Source organism: Acomys minous (assembly GCF_964271855.1).
Source record: "Acomys minous genome assembly, chromosome: 14".
In the NCBI taxonomy this organism is placed as follows: Eukaryota; Metazoa; Chordata; class Mammalia; order Rodentia; family Muridae; genus Acomys; species Acomys minous.
The window spans coordinates 16937972-16960041 of record NC_140496.1 but is presented as its reverse complement, the minus strand read 5'-3'; the positions used below and the strand labels follow the sequence as shown (position 1 = coordinate 16960041).

General features: G+C 43.5%; 1 protein-coding gene across 3 annotated transcripts in view; it reads right to left on the bottom strand.

The window, feature by feature from the left end:
- Positions 1 to 22070, bottom strand: part of RFWD3 (ring finger and WD repeat domain 3) — a 29462-nt gene that overhangs the window by 4465 nt on the left and 2927 nt on the right. For 2 of the 3 annotated variants that reach the window (XM_084756668.1, XM_084756669.1), the window contains exons 2-11: positions 21046 to 21535; positions 16972 to 17150; positions 14903 to 14970; positions 13577 to 13762; positions 13406 to 13497; positions 10288 to 10402; positions 8894 to 9122; positions 6384 to 6534; positions 2721 to 2897; positions 740 to 954 (exon numbers count right to left, since the gene is read on the bottom strand). In XM_084756668.1, coding sequence (XP_084612794.1) covers positions 740 to 954; positions 2721 to 2897; positions 6384 to 6534; positions 8894 to 9122; positions 10288 to 10402; positions 13406 to 13497; positions 13577 to 13762; positions 14903 to 14970; positions 16972 to 17150; positions 21046 to 21533 — 1900 coding nt within the window. In that variant the 5' untranslated portion in view covers positions 21534 to 21535. The remainder of the gene's footprint in view (positions 1 to 739; positions 955 to 2720; positions 2898 to 6383; positions 6535 to 8893; positions 9123 to 10287; positions 10403 to 13405; positions 13498 to 13576; positions 13763 to 14902; positions 14971 to 16971; positions 17151 to 21045; positions 21536 to 22070) is intronic. The other variant, XM_084756670.1, reaches the window with a different exon arrangement.

Genomic DNA, 22070 nt, shown 5'->3' with positions numbered 1-22070 from the left:
CCTGAACCTATCCTCTGATCTGGTTGGGGCTCTTTCAGATAGTAGCTGTCTGCCAGTATAAACAAATTTTACGTGAGAGAGAGTCTATTTACAGCTGAGAACTTAAGAAGTTAGGTGCTCGCCAGGACAAAGACAAGCCTAGTGAACGACAGGCAAGCATTGCTACATATCCAGAATCTGATCAGTGCAGGGCCAGAGTTCATAGCCACTCAACTAAGACCTCCAAGACCAAGGTAAAAAGGTAAACCCTCACCAAACTGACCATCAGTGTGGCTCAGCTGTTCAGAGTTCTGCCATGGTTTTGGGTGCAGCATAGTTCAGCTGCCTAGAGTCCCACAGGCCATGGGTGTCAGTCTTACTTAGCCTTGCTGGACTCAGATATGGAACAATTAAGAACTGGTATTAGGCTGTTTCCACCTGGACCCTTTTCTTAGTGGAGTGAGGGGAGATCAGGTGATCTGAGGCGATGAAGCGGACTGAGAACACACAGCCTCATTCTACTACTGCTTGCAGACACCCAGGGTGGAGTGGTTGGTTCACTTCCAGAAGCACACGGCAGAAAGTTCAAACAGGAGGGAAGAGGCTCTATGGAGGAAACGGGACCCATCATCTTGGCTGTAGCACCAAGAGCTGCAACACAGCCTGTCGGCCTCAGAGGCTTACCAAAGCCACCTAGGGCCTCTGTCCCACAATGCCCCTCAGCCCCGACCACCAAAATAGCAGTGTCCTCAGAACTCACCAGGCCTGTAAGTCACAAGACAGTGTCGGCTGCTGCTCTCTGTCTGAAAGTCTACAAAGCCCCCTGGCTCCAGGGACAACACATGAGGCTTATGGGAAAAGTCTGTTTTTAGCTCCCAGAAGGAGGCATTCTCCAAGGTTCCAGCCAGCACCCCACCATATGGAAACGCAGCCACCGCAGCTCTGGGTAAGTATGACAGGGACACCAGAGGGCATCTGAAGGCAGAAAAGGAAAGCATGACATACATTCCAAATCCAACGCTTGGCCACTCCAGACCTCAAGACCAGGAGACCGGGGCCACATTCCCATCTCAATAAAAGTCAAACAGAAAGCTCAGTATCCTCCTGTGCCCTCTAAAAGACAACTAACCATCTCTATAGGAGAAACAAAGAGGAAATACACATAGTCTGTATGGACCCGGCTGCACTGGTGTATGCCTGCAATCCCAACACTCAGGGAGGCAGACAGAGGCAGGCAGATCTAAGTTGCAGACCAGCCGGGTCTACAAAGTGAATCCAGGACAGCCAAGAATACACAGAGAAACCTTGGCTCAAAAAAACAAGCAAAAAACCAAAACCAAAACAAAACAAAAAACAAAAACAAAAAAAAAACCCTGCTAAAACCAAAAATCTGCATCTACTTGCATCAGGATACATCAGATGCTCCTAAAGAAAACCCTATAATAAAAACACAGTCTAAAAGCAAACCATATTTTAACTCAGAGAATGATTTCTCTAAACTAATAATAACCCTTCTGCTTCATAAGTTCTTCAGCCCCATAAGTTCTGGGATAACAGATATAAGACACCAGAACTTTTTTTTTTTTAATTATTTTTTTTATATTTTTATTTATTTTGTTTTGTTGGTCTTTTGAGACAGGGCTTCTCTGTATATCCTTGGCTGCCCTGGAACTGGCTCTGTAGAGCAGAGGCAGGTGGATTGTTATGAGTTTGAGGCCAGCCTAGTCTACAAAAGTGAGTCCAGGACAGCCAAGGATACACTGAAAAATCCTGTCTCAGAAAAGAAAAAGAAAGAAAGAAAGAAAAGAATAATAAAAAACCCAAACCCAAATAAAAATAAACAAATCAATTAAAAAAAAAAGGGGGGGGGGGAGCACCACCATTGCTTAGCCAAAAAAGAAAAGAAAAGAAAAAGAAAAGCCAGGCAATTGTGGCACATGCCTTTAATCCCAGCACTTGGGAGGCAGAGGCAGGCGGATCACTGTGAGTTCAAGGTCACACAGAGAAACCCTGCCTTGAAAACCCAAAAAAATTATTGCTTTTTTTTTTTTCTGGTCTTTAAAGGCAGGGTTTCTCTGTGTAGCCTTGGCTGTCCTGAACTCACTTTTAAGGCTGGCCTCACAGAGACCCACCTGCCTCTGCCTCCCTGAGTCCTGGGATTACAGGCATGTGCCAGGAACTCAGATGTCTGGGTTTTTTCAAGACAGGTTTCTCTGTGTAGCCCTCCAACTCAAGAGATCAGCTTTGTCTCTGCCTCTTGAGTGCGGGTGGGATTAAAAGGCGTGCAACACCATGCCTGGCTTTGGTTATATTTTCTAAATTTCCTTCTGCAAGTTTACAATCAATATTATATGCTAAGATACCTTTCACAAATAACATACTGCCAACCATGTTCCTATGAATTTGATTATGCAGCAGCTATCAAACACTTTTTTATTTTGTTTTTCAAGACAGGATTTCTGTGTAGCTCTGACTGTCCTGGAACTCCAGAGATCCGCCTGCCTCCCCAACACTGGGATTAAATATGTGCACTAGAACGCCAGCCTTAAATTCTATTGATCCCGATGTCAGAAAGTACCAGATATTAGATTGCTAATCAATTGTGGACACACTCTAAGGAAAGAACTAATATTTGACGCCAGCCTGGTCTACAGAGTGAGTTCCAGGACAGCCATGTCTCAGGGAAAAAAAAGAAAAGAAAGAGAAATGCTATAACCCATATAAATGAGGCCTTCTCGTACCTGGCCTTCTGCGGAACTAACTCCTGTACATAGGCATTTGTGTTCCGTAGGTCATATATCAGAATTGAACCGTTGGCCAGTCCAGCATAGATGTAATTGCTTTCATCAAGGCACCAGCAACAGCTCCAGACAGGACGTCCTGTATTGTAAGTCTGTACCACAGTATTTGTTTCCAGGCTGTAGAATTATAAGAGATTTTTGCCATTTACATGAAGAAAATCATGGACACATTAGGGATAATATTTTATTAATAATAAAATATGTATGTATATATATTTTTGAGACAGGGTTTCTCTGTGTAGCCTTGGCTGTCCTGGACTCACTTTGTAGACCAGGCTGGCCTCGAACTCACAGTGATCCACCTGCGTCTGCCTCCCAAGTGCTGGGATTAAAGGCGTACGGCACCACTGCCTAGCATAATGAGATATTTTTAAAAGTACTATTTGTTAAGAACATATCTACAACCCAAACTATCTTGATTTCAAATTTCCTCTGGGAATTACATGGTTCTCAAGTCCATGCTTTGGGATTTGCAGACTTAATTCTTGATTTATAATGAAGTAAAAGGGTAAGCTGAAGGAATACATAAATGATACATTCATCTCTCCACTGAATTACTTTCTCTGTAGTTAACTGTCACACAGACAACCAGTAAACAATGCAAGAAAGTACACACTAAGGAAGAACACACCAACCCAGAAGTAGCTATTAACAACACCAAGTAACAACATACCCCTGCCACACACACTTTTTGTGGTGCTGGGTAATGAACCTAGGAAGTAAGGCTTGGTAGGCAGGCATCACCGCTGAGCTACATCCCCTGCTCCTCCTCGCCTTTACTTGTGTTTTGAGACGGTGTTCCACTGTGGAGCCCTGACTGGCCTAGAACTCTGCAAGCAGACAAGACTGGCTTTGGACTCAGTGATCCTCCCACTTTTGCCTCCCAAGTCCTTGGGTCAAAGATGTGAGCCACAATGTCTGCCACCTTTAAAATTTTTAATTATACAATTATTATTTTCAGTAAGTATGGGTGTTTGACCACATGTAAGTCTGTGTACTATATGAGAACCCTTCCTGAGGAGGCCAGAAAGGGTTTCAGACCTCCTAGAACTGGAGTTACGACAGTTGTAAGCCGCCATGTGGGTGTTAGGGACAGAACCCAGGACCTTGGGAAGGGCAGCCAGCGCTTCTAACTACCAAGTCATCTCTCCAGCACGCCCCCGCCCATTCTAAGAAAGTTTTATTTGTGCTCGTGGATGCATAGGTGCCCTAGGAGGCCAGAAGAGGGGATCAGATCCCCTGAAATTGGTCTCCTGATGTTGAGTGCTAGGAACTCAACTTCTACTCTCTGAAGACCAGCAAGCTTTCTCCCCACCCCCAGACTGATTTACTTATTATGCATACAGTGCTCTGCCAGCTTGTACACCTGCATACCAGAAGAGGGAAAGAGATCTCATGATTGATGGTTGTGAGCCACCATGTGGTTGCAGGGAATTGAACTCAAGACCTATAGAAGAGCAGCCAGTGTTCTTTTTTATATTTTTTTATTTTTTGTTTTTGTTTTTGTTTTTTAATTTTTTCTGAGACAGGGTCTCCGTGTAGCCTTGACAGCCCTGGACTCACTTTGTAGACCAGGCTGGCCTTGAACTCACAGCAATCTGCCTCCCAAGTACTGAGATTAAAAGCGTGTGCCACTACCGCCCAGCAGAGTAGCCAGTGTTCTTAACCTGTGAGCCATCTCTCTAGCCCTCAGCAAGCTTTCTCTGTTTTTTTTTTGTCTGTTTGTTTTTGTTTTTTGAGACAGAGTTTCTCTGTGTAGCCTTGGCTGTCTTGGACTCACTTTGTAGACCAGGCTGGCCTCGAACTCACAGCAATCTGCCTCCCTCTGCTTCTCAAATGCTGGGATTAAATGTGTGCCACCACCGCCCAGCTCCCTGAAAGCTTTCTTTGGTTTTTTGTTTTTTAAATATTTATTTATTTATTATGTATATAGTGTTTTTGCCTGTATGTACTCTCCTGCATGCCAGAAGAGGGCACCAGATCGCATTATAGATGCTTGTGAGCCACCATGTGGTTGTTGGGATTGAACTCAGGATCTTTGGAAGAGCACCAGTGCTCTTAACCTCTGAGCCATCACTCCAGCCCCCTGGTTTTTTGTTTTTTCAAGACAGGGTTTCTCTGTGTAGCCTTGGCTGTCCTGGACTCACTTTGTATACCAGACTGGCCTCAAACTTACAGATATCCTCCTGCCTCTGCCTCCCATATGCTGAGATTAAAGGCATGTGCCACCGTGCCCGGCCTCCAGCAAGCTTTCTTAACCACTGAGCCATCTCCTTAGCACACATTCTCACCCTCATAAAAAAAAAAAGTTGTGTATGTGTATATGAGAACACAGATGCTTGCACACCACAGTGTGTGTGTGTGTGTGTGTGTGTAGAACTCAAAAGACAACTTTTTGGAGTAGTTTTCTCTCCCAATCATGGTTCAAACATCAGGTTTCTGCCCCAACTTTTAAACATACATGTACATGTGCTGACAAAGGAAATTCAGGTTGGCTTCAAATTCTTGAGTAGCTTAGGGTACCTTGACTAATCCTCCTTCCTTTTCTCCACTCCACCTCACTTGACTTTATTGATTTTTTTGTTTGTTTTGTATTGAAATATATACCTCCCCATTCAGCATCTATAAACATATAATACAATGTTATACTGAAAACTGGGCCAAAATTAAACTGAAACTTTCTTCATGGTTCCAAAAACTCAGAATGCCATGCATCAGCCCTGTGTTCTACCATGAATTACACGTCCCTACCATTAAAGATTTTTTTGGGGGGGTGGGTGAGGGTTTGGACACAGGGTTTCACTGGGTAGCCCTGGCTGTCCTGGAACTCACTCTGTAAACAGGCTGGCCACAAACTCAAGAGATCTGCCTGCCTCTGCCTTAAAGGCATGTACTATCACTGGCCAACTCAGGTAGATCTCTGTGAGTTCCAGGCCAGCCTGGTCTACAAAGTGAATCCAAGGACAGCCAGGGCTGTTACACAGAGAAACGCTGACTTGGAAAAAACAAACAAAAAAGAATTAATTTTAAAAATTCCAACACCCCCCCCACCCCCACAAACAGGGTTTCTCTGTGTAGCCTTTGCTGCCCTGGACTCACTTTGTAGACCTGGATGGCCTTGAGAACTCACAGTGATCTGCCTACCTCTGCCTTCCAAATGCAAACAAACAAACAAAAAACCAGAATTGTTAACGAGTCAAAAGGATTAGGAAGCTAGCTCCAAAACAACAGGTCACACTCGGGTCTGGTTTACATTACTAACTGTCCAGGAGACAGACATGGAATAAGTTGTCCTGGCCTGTCATGGCAATTCTATGGTATGAGGCAGCAATGATCCCCCCACATTATCATCCCAAGATCTACAGAGCATTGCTCTCATCCAAACAGTTTGGTGTGTACTTTTAAAACATGGGTCAGCGGTTAAGAGCACTCACTGTTCTTGGAGAGCGTCTGCATTCAGTTCCTAGCATTTACATGGACCTATCAGCCATCTATAAGCCCAGTTCAGTTCCAGAGGGCCTGATACTCTCTTCTGGCCTCTGCACGCAGGTGGTGCACAGTATACACGAAGGCAAAATGTCCATACACTTATGACTCACTTACCTGGTCAGTTTAATAGTGCTGTCAAGGGACGCAGAGAGCAGCAAGCCTTTAGATTGACTGTTGAAAGCTAATCCACGGATCTGCTTGCTATGCATAGGAATATACTGACTGCTTTTCATGTTGGCAGTACTCAACATCTTAACACCAAAGCCTGCCAAATAAGAGATAAGATAGGTACAAAAAAGTAAATTATAGAACTATCTGTAATTAGCACCTTTGCTTACCTTTCTTGGGATCCAAGCTTCAAGAAAACAGCTAGTCAGATAATGAAAACAAATATTCCCCAGAGTTAAACCTTTCTTCCCACCCCCAACCCCCACCCCTCAAGAGAGGGTTTCTTTATGTAACAACCCTAACTGTCTTGGACTTGCTTTGTAGAGCTAGCCTCTAACTTACAAAGATCCTCCTGCCTCTGCCTCCCAAGTGCTGGGATTAAAGGCGTGCGGCACCACGCCCAACTCTTCAGAATACCATGCTTACCAGCCAAGTGTTCTACTGCCGAGTTACATATCCCTACCTTTAAAGATTTTGTTTTTGTTTTCTTTTTGGACATAGGATTTCACTCTGTAGCCCTGGCTGTTCTGGAACTTGTTCTGTAGACCAGGCTGGCTCTGAACTCAGAAATCTGCTTGTCTCTGCCTTGACTGCTAGGATAAAGGCATGTGCCACCAAAATTATCAAAAACAAAACCCATTTCAAATATCCACCAACAGATAAACAAATCTACTATACATACAAATGAAATACCACCCAGCAATAAGCTATCAGTTTATATAAAAATAGGGGTCTTAAAAACAAAATGGAAAAAAAAAAAAGCATATGCTGCATGATGCCACTTATACATAGCTCTAGAACACGCAGTGACAAAAGGCAGGTCAGTGGCTACCTATGAGCGAGTAGAAGGGAAAAAGATAGGCAAAAGAGATTACAAATTTGTACAATTTCATTTTATGACAGTTATACTTTAGAAAAGCTGTTGAGACAGTTGGCGTGAGGCCAGGCTGGTCTACATAGCAAGAGGGGGAGGCAAAGGCAAGCAGATTGCTGTGAGTTCAAGGCCAGCCTGGTCTACAAAGCAAGTCCAACATAGTCAAAGCTATACAAAGAAACCCTGACTCAAAAAACCCAAAACAATAAAACTAGAGCTTGACATCATAGTTTCTCCCTCCCAAGGACTGGGATTAAAGGCGTGTACCACCACTGCCCAGCTCAAGCTCTATTGTTAATATTTTATATTTATGCTTTGACTGCATGTATGATGTATACCATGTGCATACCTGTGCCCCCAAGCCAGAAAAAGGATGGCAAATCCTCTGGATCTGGAGTTATGGGTTGTAGTGGTTGTAAGCTACTATGTGGGTAGCTTCAAACTAAACCCAGGTCCTCTGGAAGAACAGTTAGTGAACTTGACTCCTTTTAACCATCTCTCCAGCCATAGTTTTATTGTTTGTATGTTTGATTCTGTGTAGCTATACGTATGCACATGAATGTGGTGGGTACCCATGGCAGCCAGACGAGGCATTAGATTCCATGGAGCTAGAACTGGAGTTAAAAGTGGTTGTTGTGAACCACCTAGCATGGTGCTGAGCTTTGAACTATCCAACTTCACAAAAGTACCACTTTCCTGTCTGCAAAGGCAACAAGGTGCTCTTTACCACTGAGTCAGCTCTTCAGCTCTCCATTAAGATGCATTAATAAAATGATTACTATACTCCTGAAATCCTTTTATTTGCAAATATATATATATATATATATATATATATATATATATATATATATATATATATATATATATATAAATCTAAATTAATCTCTAGGATAGTTCTACAAATCACTGCAAATGAATCTGTCTATAAAGTAAATGGCATACACAGGGAATATTTTTCTCCTTGGACTACACCAGTGACAACTGATGCTTCCATGCACCTCCTTTCCCACATTAACATGGTTACTGATATCAGTAATTTGCTAAATAAAAGCAAAAGACACAGAAGAATTTTTTTTTAACAAAGGGCAATAGGCTGTGCAGTGATTACAGTATGATTTAGTATGATTACAGAGACCTTTTCTGTTTGTTTGAAACAGGGTCTTACTATGTAGACCACAACAGTGGCCTCAAACTTGCACCTCAACCTCCTGAACGCTGGGACAACTGTGTGCCAATAGACCAAGCTACGAAAGACGCATTTTGTTTGCTTGTTTTGAGACAGGGTCTCTTTATGTAGCCCAACTCTACTGGAACCTGGCTCCAGGCTCCCTGGCCTGGAACTGTTTACAACTGCCTCTCAGGTGCTGGGATTAAAGGCATGTGCCACAATGCCAAGCTTTGAAAGACATCTTTGGAGCACCTGAAGTACTTGCACTAAATTAATAGAGAACTGACAGAAAAAAAGGGAGCTGGTAGCTTGTTACCAGTGTTTAACCACCATTGAGTCCAAGATTCCTCAAAAGGGGAAGAGAAGTAAATAGTCTAACAATGAACATAAAAGACGAGGTTCTACACTGTTTACCTGGAAGGAGGGACGCCTGAGGAGAAGGCTGTGACACCACCAGGCAGCTCAAACCATCACAGTATGCCATAATTCGGCAGTTTCCTGCCTGAGACACCGTGAAGGTCTTATGGAACTGGTATTTGTGTTGGCTCTGGCTGAGGGGTAAGCAGCTCTTGTATCGTGCTTCGGAGCTCCCACACGGCATTACAGCATTATTCTCATGCCGCATAACAAGGGCTTCCAAGTCCTACAATGAAAGAAGACTAGGCACATTAAAGCTTTTTATTTTTCTTTTTGGTTCTTGGGTTTTGTTTTTTGTTTTGGAGACAGGGTTTCTCTGTGTAGCCCTGGCTGACCTGAAACTCACTCCGTAGACCAGGCTGGCCTTGAACTCACAGTGATCCCTCTGCTTCTCCCTGCTGTTATGCCTCCCACCTGCTATGATTAAAGGTGTGAACCACAGCAAGGCATGGTGACCCACGCCTGTAATCCCAGCTCTCACTCAGGAGGCAAAAGCAGGTGGATTGCTATGAGTTCGAGGACAGCCTAGTCTACAAAAAGTGTCCAGACACCCAAGGCTACACAGAGAAACCCTGTCTAGAAAAAACAAATAAACAAAACAACAATAACAACAACAAAAGGTATGTCACCACTGCCCAACAAAAATGATTTCTTGATTGAATAAAAGATTTCCTGTCTGTGGGAAAGATTAGGCTTTGTCACAGGTAGAAGCAATCTTGGTGGGCTTTACCCTTGGGGCACCCCATGAATACCTTGTGACAGACTGTTTGGAGCCTTCCTGGGCTTGGAATTCAGGAAGCCTACCTGGGAACCCCACCATGGCTATTGTTTTCCTAATTGACCCTCGATGGGAGAAGGAGACCGCCCTTTGCATGTGACTGGGAAGGTGGAGGGAAGAAAAAAACAACAGGTTGAGGGAGGAGAGCGCGCTAGGAGAGAGAAACAGGACCGGACCAGCTCGCGGGACAGAGAGACACCTAAGGACCCGTCCTGTGGAACAGATACCGGAAGGTTCACTCTTCTGTCCCTTTAACCTTTTTTTCCTTCTTGTGTATGCTAGTTGGGTTGTATAATAAAGTTTAATGGTTAATAAACAGAGCCAACACTTGTCAATCATAAAAATGTTACCATGAATCTTAAAGAACTGGATTTCAGAGTATTTTACAAGTAACTGGAAGAAAGTATGCAGAGAATTATCAAATATTGGGGTAAAGAAGTCTTTAATGGTTGCAATGTGTGAAGCCCTCATAGACCGCATAAAGGTATGGATGGGTTTGGGGCTAATGTTCTATCATTGAGATAAACCTAGGTAACAGTTAGATCCCTCTTCAATTGCCCATCTCTTTAACTACGATTCTATAAGTTTTTTGAATTAGAAAGGAAAAACTCACCTGAACACGGCTATTGAGTTTATTGCATTTATCAATGAGGGCCTGAAGTTGGAGCCGGCACCGCGCGGATTCTATCTCAGCCTGCTTCCTGAGCACTTGCTCATTCAGTAAGTCACTAGAAGGGAAAAGCCAGGGGCAGATAAGGATGAGGAAAGCTACAGAAGACTTCCCAGCAAGCTGGCATAGTAAGTTTACATTGTGATATACATGCTTTACTCTAAGTATGTCGTGGCACTATAATGAAGTTCAAAATGATCTCTCTAGTGTCATATGGAACTAAACAGCCAGCCCACTAGGATGTGGTGTTAAAAGCAAGCAATGGAAGCCAGAAATTTGATTTCTACTATAGAATGGAGATTAAAAATAGCATACGAAAATGAGGAAAACAACCAATTCACTATGTGAGCTAAGGCAAATTATAAGATTAAACCCAAATGTTAAAAGATTTTTCGCCGGGCGTGGTGGCGCATGCCTTTAATCCCAGCACTCGGGAGGCAGAGGCAGGCGGATCCTTGTGAGTTCAAGGCCAGCCTGGTCTACAAAGGGAGTCCTGGACAGCCAAGGCTACACAGAGAGACCCTGTCTCAAAAATCCAAAAAAAAAAAAAAAAAAAAAAAAAAAAAAGATTTTTCTACTGGAGTAGGAAACTATTGTTAGTTGTCACAAAGTATGCAAATTAACAACCAAATTAACAGAACTAAAAAGGCTAAAGCTTAAAAAGACAAGGAAGTTTACACTAAGCAAATGCTAACAAAAGGCCAATTACAATAAAAGCAAAATGCACAAAGAAAAAAAGATATAAAAACTAGAATAACAAAGCCAGGCGTGGTGGCACACACCTTTAATCCCAGCATTCAAGAAGGCAGAGGCAGGCGGATGGCTGTGAGTTCGAGGCCAGCCTGGTCTACAAAGTGAGTTCCAGGACAGCCAGCCAGGGCTACATAGAGAGACCCGGTCTCAAAAAACCAAAACCAAGTCAAACATACAAACTCTGCCCTTATTTATTTCATAAGAAATTTAAAAAGAATCCCAAACAATTACAGTTCAACTAGACTAATGGCATTAAGCCAAAGACAGTGAGATTAGGGCTGGAGAGATGGCTCAGAGGTTGAGAGCACTGGCTACTCTTGTGGGGGTCATGGGTTCACATGGTGGCTCACAACCATCTGTAGTAAGATCTGGTGTCCTCTTCTGGTGCATAGGCATGCACGCGGGCAGAGCCCTGTATACATAATAAATATATAAATCTTAAAAAAAAAAGAAAGAAAGTGAGATTAGCCAGAAATGGTGGCATATGCATGTAATGCCAGTACCTAAGGAGAGGATGAGGCAGGTAGATCATGTACACTCAGAAATTAAGAGTCACTCCTGGGCAACAGAGATTCTAACCCAAAACAAAGTAGCAAAAGTGCCTAAGAGGTCTGGAAATAAGGGCTGGAGAGATGGCTCAGAGGTTAAGAACATTGACTGCTCTTCCAGAGGTCCTGAGTTCAATACCCAGCAATCACATGGTGGCTCACAATCACATCTTCTGGCGTGCATGCATACATGCAGGCAGTACACTGCATATATAATAAATAACGAGGACTGAGTTTCCAGGTCCCACACGGCAGCTCACACTTATCTAAGAACTCCAGTTCCAGAGGATCTGATGCCCTCTTTTGTCCTTTGACAACACCAAGCATACACTGGTGCACAGATATTCATGCTGATCCCGCCCCGTGCACATTAAGTAATCTTTAAAAGAAAGGTCGGGGGATTTCAAGTTATCTTTGTCTACCAGGAGCAAGGCCAGCTGGACTACATGAGACCATGTCTCAAAACAGGGTTTCTCTGTATAGCCTTGGCTGTCCTAGACTCACTCTGTAGACCAGGCTGGCCTCAAACTCACAGAGATCTGCCTGCATCTGCCTCGCAACTGCTGGGATTAAAGGCGTGGGAACCATGCCCAGCTCCAAAGAAAGCTATTTGAAAGGAAGAGTGACACAAAATAAAAAACAGAACTACCAAGAAATGTGCCAAGCCAAATATGATGGTGTGCACAGGTAGCACTTGGGAGACTAAGGCAGAAGGATCATTTGGCAGTTCCAAGCCAACCTGGGATAAGAGTACAACTTTCTCAAAATTCAAAATAAAAACTAACAAAAAATACGTTGAATCTTTTTTTCTTTCAGCTTTGGTCTCATCATCTGAAACTCTTTTATCCCCCAATGCTAAGATGAGACCCAAGACTTTGCACATGTTAAGCAAGTGTTATACCACCAAGCCACACTTTCTTTCTTTCTTTCTTTCATTCTTTCTTTCTGAGACCGAGTCTATATAGCCATGACTATTCTAGAATTTATACAGACCAGGCTGGCTTCAAACTCATAGAGTTCTGCCTGGCTCTGCCTCCTGAGTGCTGGAATTAAAGGCGTACATCACCAGGTCTAGCTTCCAGCCTCACATTTTTAATGCTGTATATACAAATCATGCAGAAAAAAACAATTATTGAATTAAGTGTCTGAGACTGCAACTTCGTTGATTCTCACAGATCCCAAGTCAGAAGTTACGTAAAATCCCAGAGTCATAACAAAAGTAGACTGATAATTTCCTTATCAGATATGCTTACAAAGAAGCAAAGAGATCTGGGCAGTGGTGGTACACACTTTTAACCCCAGCACTCAGGAGGCAGAGGCAGGAGGATCTCTCTGGGCTTGAGGCATCAGCCTGGACTAGTCAAGGCCACACAGTAAAACCCTGTCTTGAAAGACTAAAATAAAACCAGGTGTGGTGGCGCATGCCTTTAACGCCAGCACTTGGGAGGCAGAGGCCATGAGTTCGAGGCCAGCCTGGTCTACAAAGCAAGTCCAGGACAACCAAGATAATATAGAGGAACCTTGTCTCGAAAAACCAAAAACCAAAAACCAAAACCAAAACCAAAAACAAAAACAAAAAAAAAGACAGACAGACTGAAATAAAATGAAGGAGGAGGAGGAAGAAGAGAGGGAAGAGGAAGAAGCAGCAGCAGCAAGACTGATTCTCTCCTTCCACTATGTAGGTGCTGGATACTCAGTTTGCTCAGTACTGGAGCAAGTGCCTTGATCCACTGATCTATGTGTCACCAGCCCTTACCGACCTTTTTAGGCGTTCCTGCTCAGTAGTGTCCAAGGCTTTCAGGGTTCGGGCATAAAGGACAACGATGTCACTGTGCTTGGCTTTCTTGTTGCACTAAAGAGTCCAAAGAGACATGATCAATATGGCTCTAGGAATTCTGACTTAACACAGACTCCTTGCTTACAGTCCTTACCTGAGGGCATTTTCGTGTTTGTCCTTTGAGCCACTTAGAAATGCATCTATATCCAAAAAGATGGCCACAGCGTAATGCCGAGAGCCGGTGGTCCCCAGCACTGGTCCACTGGTCCAGACATATGGTGCAAGTCTCCCCTTCTTCGTCATCCATGGAAGGGAGGTTGCTGGGCTTCCGGGGAGACTGTTGGATGAGAAAGTGCAAAAACAGTCTTATGTGCAAACTACCAAATCAAATCACACCAGGATTATATAAATCCAAATGAAAAGCTGCAAAGAATGTACAATACCTCCTACCAGATACAATCTGGCAAAATATACATTGTATACTATATCTACTTCTGGGAGTAGTATCCACGGAACCTTATACATGTTAAACACATCTTCTACCACCAAGCTACATCCTGGCAACACTGAGTTTTTTGTTTGTTTGGTTTTGTTTTGTTTGTTTTTTTTCCCCCAAGACATGGTTTTTCTGTATAGCAGTGGCTGTCCTGGACCAGGCTGGCCTCAAACTCAGAGCTGACCATTTGGTAAGGGATAACCAATTGGTGTGCTCTTCCCATGGAAGACTATTTCTCCTTCATATGTATGTATGTATGTATGTATGTATGTATGTATGTATGTATGTATGTATGTATATATACAGACACACATACATACACACAATGATTTATTTATTTTCTTTATCTTTTTTTTTTTTTTGGTGTGTTTGTTTTTGTTTCTCAAGACAGGTTTCTCTGTGCAGCCTTCTCTGTGAGTTCCAGGCCAGCCTGGTCTACAAAGCGAGTCCAGGACAGCCAAGGTTACACAGAACAACCCTGTCTCAAAAAACCAAACCAAAACCAAAAAATAAATAAAAAACAAAAAACCTTAGACTGGCATAAATTGCTCTCTGATGATACCAAGCACTGGTGAGGATGTACATTTGCTATCCCTAGATGTCTCAGCATTTGGGAGGTCGAGATAGGAGCACTGCTACAAAGTGACTCCAGGAGAGCCAGGGCTACTCAGAGAAACCCTGTCTCAGAAAAAAAAAAAAAAGTAGTCATAGTTGGACAGTAGTGGCCTTGGGAGGCAGAGGCAGGCAGAACAGCCAGAGCTACACAAGGAAACCCTATGGGGTGGGGTGGGGCTGGGGAGGGAAGCAGTCACTTGTATTTAAAAGGATGTTCAAATTGGATGTGGTGGCATATGCATGCAACCCCTTGCACTTAGTAGGCCAAGGATGGAGGACGCTGGGTTAAAAGCCAGACTAACATCAGGTAAGACCTTATTTCAAGACAAACCAATTGGGGGGAGGGGGTGAGAAGAACATTCATGTTACCTCTTCAGGGGTTGCATCACCTCCTGTGACAGATGTAGCTTCTTGCTCTGCTGAGGTAACTCCTTGTTCTACCAAGTTGTATCCACAAACGGTAGCATGGACAACATACAAATGATACAAGTTAGGTATGAGAAGCTAAGGGGAGAGCCGCACTGCAGCTGTCTACCTGAATTTCTAGTGTTCCTGAAAAAGGATGCCAACTCCATCTACTGCCCTGTCTCCCACGTGCTGGGATTTGAGGCGTGCACACCACACCCAGCCCTTGTTTTCTTTTCTTCTAGACAGGGCTTTTTTTTTGTAGCCCTGGCTGTTCTAGAACTCTGTAGACCAGGTTGACGTTGAACTCAGAGATCAACTCTAGGCCTGTTTCCCAAGTGCTAGCATGAAAGGTATGTGCCACGACTCAGCTGAGGTATTTCCTTTACAATACATATCAACACACACACACACACTTTTTTTTGGGGGGGGGGGTTTTCTAGGTATCCTGTTTATAGAGTATCATTCATTTTGGACAAGAATGAAGACATCTCTGAGGTGTTTACTTTGTTGCTTTCCCCGCTAACAAAAACTGGTTATCTGAAATGGGAGTCTTAAGTAGACTCTTTTTGGGCTAGTGTCAGTATTATCTCTCAGGTTGTATGAATATTTTTGACTACAGCATATTAAGAGGCACTTAAGACCTGGTGGTCCTTTTTGAGATTGAGGATTGATTATTATGGCTAGTTCCATCAATCTTTCAGCCTAAGAGTTTTAGATCCCACCTATGATTTTTGTAAAACTACATATAAATACATATGATATATTTGTATATATATATGGTTTCTTAGACAGGGTCTCACTGGGTACCCTTGGCTGACCTGGAATTCACTATGTAGAATATGCTGTCCTAGAACCCCAGAGATCTTATTGCTATCTCCAGAGAGCTAAGTTAAAGGTTAGCAGCACTGTGCTCAGCCTAAATATATAATTTTACTTGAAGTCATAAAATGGTGGTTTCTCTCTTACTACTGCTACATTTATCAGCCAGATTTTTTCTACTTAAAATAGGGGACTGGAGGGCTAGCTCAGCACTTAAGAGCACTGACTGACCTAGGCTCAATCTCCAGCACCCAAATGGCAGTTCACAACTGTCCGTAACTCCAGTTCCAGCGGATCTGACACCCTCACACCAATGCATAAAAACAAAACAAAACAAAAAATTAAAACAGGATCTGGAGAGATGGCTTAGCAGTTAAAAATATTTGCTGATCAGGGGTTCAGTTCCAACAGCCACACGGTGGCTCACAACCATTTATGTAACTCTAGCTCAGGAGAACCCAGTGCCCTCTTCTGACCTCCTTTGGTACATACATACGTGCAGGTAAAACATGCATAAACATAAAATAAATTTAAAATGCTTTTTAAAAGGAAAAAGATACTGAAAAAACACAATCTATATACTAGTGGGTTTTAAATGTAAACAGGACATCTACTTTAGGGGGATCTCTGTTCACCAACTACTAAATAAAATTCCATTTAAACAATATATAACATTATACTTGACTTGAAAATCACAACTCAAACAGCTGAATTTATCATTTTTTCCCCTTTGAGACAGTCTTACTATCTAGGCCAAGCTGACCCTGAATTCATACAACCCCTCCTGAAGTATCCAAATTTATGGCACTACATAGGCGCACAAAACTTTTAGATACACAATCTACTTTCTCAAATGTACCAAAGTGACTAAAGTAATGCCATCATGTCCTGACTCTTTTGTGGTCACCCAGACACTTTTCAGCCTTCTAGGCACATCTACCTTGGCAACACTTTTGGGACTGCCCATGGTCCAGATATATTGACTAAGATAAAAGACAGTCGTTACAAGGTTACTCCAACCCCTTCTAACACTGATCTAACTGTGGTTTTTGACTTTTAAAGGGAATGTAAAGTGTCATTACAGAGACTTGTTGGAACACAAATCAGAAAATTATGAGTCAAATCAAAGTCTTTCAGCGTCCCCACAGCCAGTGAAATCTGTGTTTTGTGGATTTTAGTTTTATGAATAGAAAGCTGGATAAAATACAGACCTGGAATGTCAGCTTCAGGCTCTTCTGCCTGGACAACAACCTCTTCGTTCTCTGCAGTGGTGTCACTGTCGGAATCAGTTCCTGAGGTTGGATTCCCAGTCTCTAAGTTATGAGCAGTGGCTGGTACATAAGGTTGAGACCTGCTTACTTGAAAGTAGGCATACATCGGTGTTCTCAATCTGTATGTATATAGAGACAAAAAAAATTGACTGGGCGCGGTGGCGCATCCCTGTGATCCCAGTCTGGTCTACAAGGAGAGCCCAGGATAGCCAAGGCTACACAAAGATACCCTGCCCCCCCCCAACACACAAAAATTACAGTAAAATGGACCATCAATGCAAGAACAACCTATGACGGTATGAAGGTAGTTCCTAGTTAGTTCAATTTCCAGGCCATTAAATGCTTCCACTGAAAGTTGAATGAAAACTATAGGGCTGGAGAGATGGCTCAGCAGGTAACAACCTTGTTTTCACACAGGACCTGGGTTTGGCTCCCAGGGCCCACATGGCAGCTCACAATTATCTGTAACTCCAGTTTTAGGAGATCTGACGCTTCTCCTGGCTTTGCTGGGTACCAGGCAAACATATGGTACACTTACCACAGGCAAACACTCATGTACTTAGAAAGAAATATAACAGGGCTGGAGAGATAGCTCAGTGGCTATGAGCATTTACTGGTCTTCCAGAGAACCAGGGCTCAGTTCTCTGAAACCAGATGGCAACTCAAAACCAAGTATAACTCCAGTTCAAGGGGATCCAATACCTCTATCTTGCTTGAGTACCTGGGCTCTTATGCACGTACCAATACACAAACCTCCACACAGACACACAATTTAGAATAATAAAAATAAATTCTTGCTAGGCAGTAGTCACTCACGCCTTTAATTCCAACACTCGGAGGCAGAGGCAGGCGGATGGATCTAAAAAAGTTTGGCCAGCCTGATCTACAGAGCGAGTTCCAGGACAGCTACAGTGAGTTCCAGCCATGGCTACACAAAGAAACTCTGTCTCAAAAAGATAAACACACACACACACACACACACACACACACACACACAACTTTAAAAAAGCACCACATTAGGCAAATACTGGTAAAGTATACTCTCTTTCCCATTTAATCATAGGGTCTTTTAGGGAACCAAGCACCAAACGATCACATCAAGGGGACAGTCTCAGAACCTGCATTGTTTTCCAACAGCACCCAGCGCCCCCTGGTGGCTGTCAAATGGTCTATTTTCAAGGCTACCATGGGCCTGGACAAAGGGATGAGAATAGGAAATACTACACAATGTACCAAGATTCACTTGCTTTTCTTTATTAATCACACCCTGGATTTCTACAGGAATTTGGTTACTTCTCAGTTATGAAAGCCTGATTTAAATATTACTAGCTCCTTTACTACTCTATAAAGCAAATGTCCTGCAGCCCTTATTCTGCACCCCTCCCCCCCTTGTGTGGCCTTGGCTGCCTCTGGCTCCCAGGTGATGGGATTAAAGGCGTGCAACCACAGCCTGGCATATTCTGGCATTTTTTGGTAATAAGACCCAGAGTTCCTCAGCTGGATCTCTAGCTCCAATCCTAAAGAATTTCTTAAGAGCATTCTGTGTCTGTCCCACCGCTGCTATTATTATTGTTGTTGTTGTTATTATTACTATTTTACTACTACTACTATTTATTATTATTATTACTACTACTACTACTACTACTACTACTACTACTACTACTACTATTATTATTATTATTATTATTATTATTATTATTATTATTATTATCTTCTGAGACAGGATTTCTCTGTGTAGCCTTGGCTGTCTTGGACTCGCTTTGTAGACCAGGCTGGCCTTGAACTCACAAAGATATGCCTGCCTTTGCCTCCAGAGTGCTAGGATTACAAGTGTGCGCCACCACGCCTGGCCATCCCCTCCATTCACTATGTAGCCCCAAATACATTGGCTTTGAACTCAGAGGTCCACCTGTCTCTGCTTCCCAAGCAAGCATCAGCATATCCAGTTTTGTTTTGTTTTTTTCCTTTTTTCTTTCTTTTGTTTAAATAGACCAGGTCTCAAAGAACCCTAGCTGGCTTCTAACTTGCTATTTAGCCAGGGAATCAAATCTAGTGCATAGAAGGCAAACTCTACCAAGGTAGCTGCAGCTCCTTTAGCTAGGGTTTTTGTTTGTTTGTGGGTTTTTCCCCCCTCTTTTGATTTTTTGAAACAGGGTTTCTCTGTGTAGACTTAGCTGTCCTGGAAACCTTAGTAGACCAGGCTGGCCTCAAACTCATAGATCCAACTGCCTCTGCCTCTCTGAGTACCAGGATTAAAGGCGTGCGCCACCTTGTGGTAAAGGTGTGAGCCATCACCATTGATGGATGAACCAAGCAGGAGGAGTTTGTAAGCTCGCCTGAGGGGTCTGTTGCAATGAACACTCCTAATTTTACCCCTCAACTTTGGCCTCTTGGCTAGGTCTAAGGCAGAAGCTGCTCATTTTGGCTTCAGGGAGTCTATCAGGTGAGTCAATGGCAAACACTATATCGAGAAATTCATCTAAATTTCAGAGACTCAGAAGCCAGCATGGTGGCAGCACTTGCAACTTCAGCACTTGGGAAGTGGGGGCAAGAGATGTTCCCAGGCTAGCCTGAGCTATAGGGTAAGACTATCTCATTGGGGAAAAAAAAAATCACCAAAACGAACCAGCCAAAACCCCTGCCCAGTGCTGGTGAGATGGCTGGGCAAGCCAATCACTTGACTTTGGCTGGGGACTCACCAAGGTAGAAACTCCAGCAAATTGTCTTCTAACCTCAATTCCATACTGCAGCACAAGTGTGCTCATAAACACACACACAAATAAACAACTCTTAAAAAAAGAAAAGGGCCAGGTTTGGTGGCATGCAACTTTAATCCCAGCACTCGGGATGCAGAGGCAAGTGTTCCTCTGTGAGTTTGAGGCCAGCCTGGTCTACAAAGTGAGTTCAAGACAGCCAAGGCTACACAGAGAAACCCTGTCTTGAAAAACAAAACAACAGCAAAGCCTCTACCTTCAAATAAAGAACAAAAATATAGTTCAGAAGCCTGAAACAACCAGTCCTAGAAAACTCATAGTTACACAAATTTAGTGTAGAATTAGCTTAAAATATAGTATCAGGGGAAATGTTTTAGTGTCATATTCATTTTGTTCTAGAAGCCAAGTTCTTTAAACATCTTTCAACGCTTGTTCTATGATCCACGCCCCTACAACAAAATAAAACATTTTTTTGTTTTGATTTTTGAGACAGGGTCTATGTAGACCACGCTAGCTTGCCAAGTGCTAGGATTAAAGGCATGGACTACCATGCCTAGCTTTAAAAAAAAGAGGGGGTGGCATGCCACAGCTGGGGAGACAGCCCAGGGGTAAGCCATCTGCCATCCAGCATAAAGACCAGAGTTCAGTCAGGCGTGGTGGCGCACGCCTTTAATCTCAGCACTCGGGAGGCAGAGGAAGGCGGATCACTGTGAGTTTGAGGCCAGCCTGGTCTACAAAGCGAGTCCAGGACAGCCAAGGCTACACAGAGAAACCGTCTTGACTGACACACACACACACACACACACACACACACACAAAACCAGAGTTCAGAGACCCAGGACACGTGTAAAGTGGGGAGGTCCGCTTGTAATTCATGCCAACTAGGGATTCCCCAGAGCGAGCTGTTAGCTAAACTACCAGCTAGGGAGAGTTCTAGGATCAACTGAGACGCTGCCTCAACACGCTGCCTCAATACTCGTGCCCATAGCTGTGTGTATATGCTCTGGATACATTTGGAAACATTTTTGTTAAAAATAAGATAAAATAAAAGGGGCCAAGCCTCAACAGATATGTTGCTGACAGACTTGCCTCTAGTTTTCAGAGCACATCATTGAAACCCACCTCAAATACGAAATGAAGTAAACAAGGCAAGCACTAATTTTATCTGACGTACCAGGAAGTAGGGATTCTGAACGGTTCACTTTGGTAGCCACTGGGGAGGTGGGGGAGGGTGGTGTGTGCGACCAGAACGGGAGTTTCACCATTCAGAGCGGCATCAATCACATAGCTTTTGTTTTACCTGGCGCCCTCTGGCCTCTGAGATGCTCCAGCTCTCCCTCTCAGAATGGATGCTGCTCTTCTCCTCCTCGTTCTCACTGGTCCCACACTTTGGTCTGAAGGTGGAGGTCTCAGCCACTCCAGCATGTTATGGAGTCTCTGCAGTCCACTGATGAAGTTGTTCATTGAAACTGCAGTTTGAACGGTACGGTTAGCACCAGATCCCTGATGATGCTCTTCTGACGTTCCAGGGTTGACAACCTCCATATTTTCTTCCATCAAACCAGTGGCTGCTGTTGGCATAGGCTGTAGGGGGGGCAGTCCTCCTTGACTGCTTGGCACGTCAGCAGGCACATGCTGAACCAGTGTTCCTCCTTGGCTGTTGGCCAGTTCATCAGGGGCTGGCTGCGGGAGAGGTGCCCCTTGGCTGATGACTTCAGCTGGGGTAGCCCGTTCTGTAGTACCATCTAATGGCCCTTGAAGATCACAGTCCATTGCTTCATGAGCCATCTCTGGGGATACAGTATTTGTAAAACATATTAATAAAATACATTAAAAATGTTATGTAGTTGATACAAGTCTTTCAGAATTTCTGTTTAAGATTCTTTTTAGCAAAATGAAGAGTTTACAGGGCTTTAAAAAACTTTTTTTTTTCCTTTTTTTGAGACAGGGTTTCTCTTGTAGTCCTGGCTGTCCGAGACTTGCTTTGTAAACCAGGCTGGCCTCCAACTCAGAGATCCATTCACCTGCCTCTGCCTTCTGAATACTGAGATTAAAGGTGTATGCCTTTATTATTTACACAGTATCCAGCCTACCTGTGTACCTGCACATCAGAAGAGGGCAGCAGATCTGACAGCTGCCATGTGGCTGCTGGGAATTGAACTCAGGACCTTTGAAAGAGCAGCCAGTGTGCTAAACCTCTAAGCCATCTCTCCAGCTCCTTCCACCACTACAAAATCTTAAAAGTTAACGAAGCCAGAAATGTTTTGGAGCCAGGCAAATCTCTGTGAGTTCAAGGCCAGCCTGGTCTGGTCTACAGAGCATGTT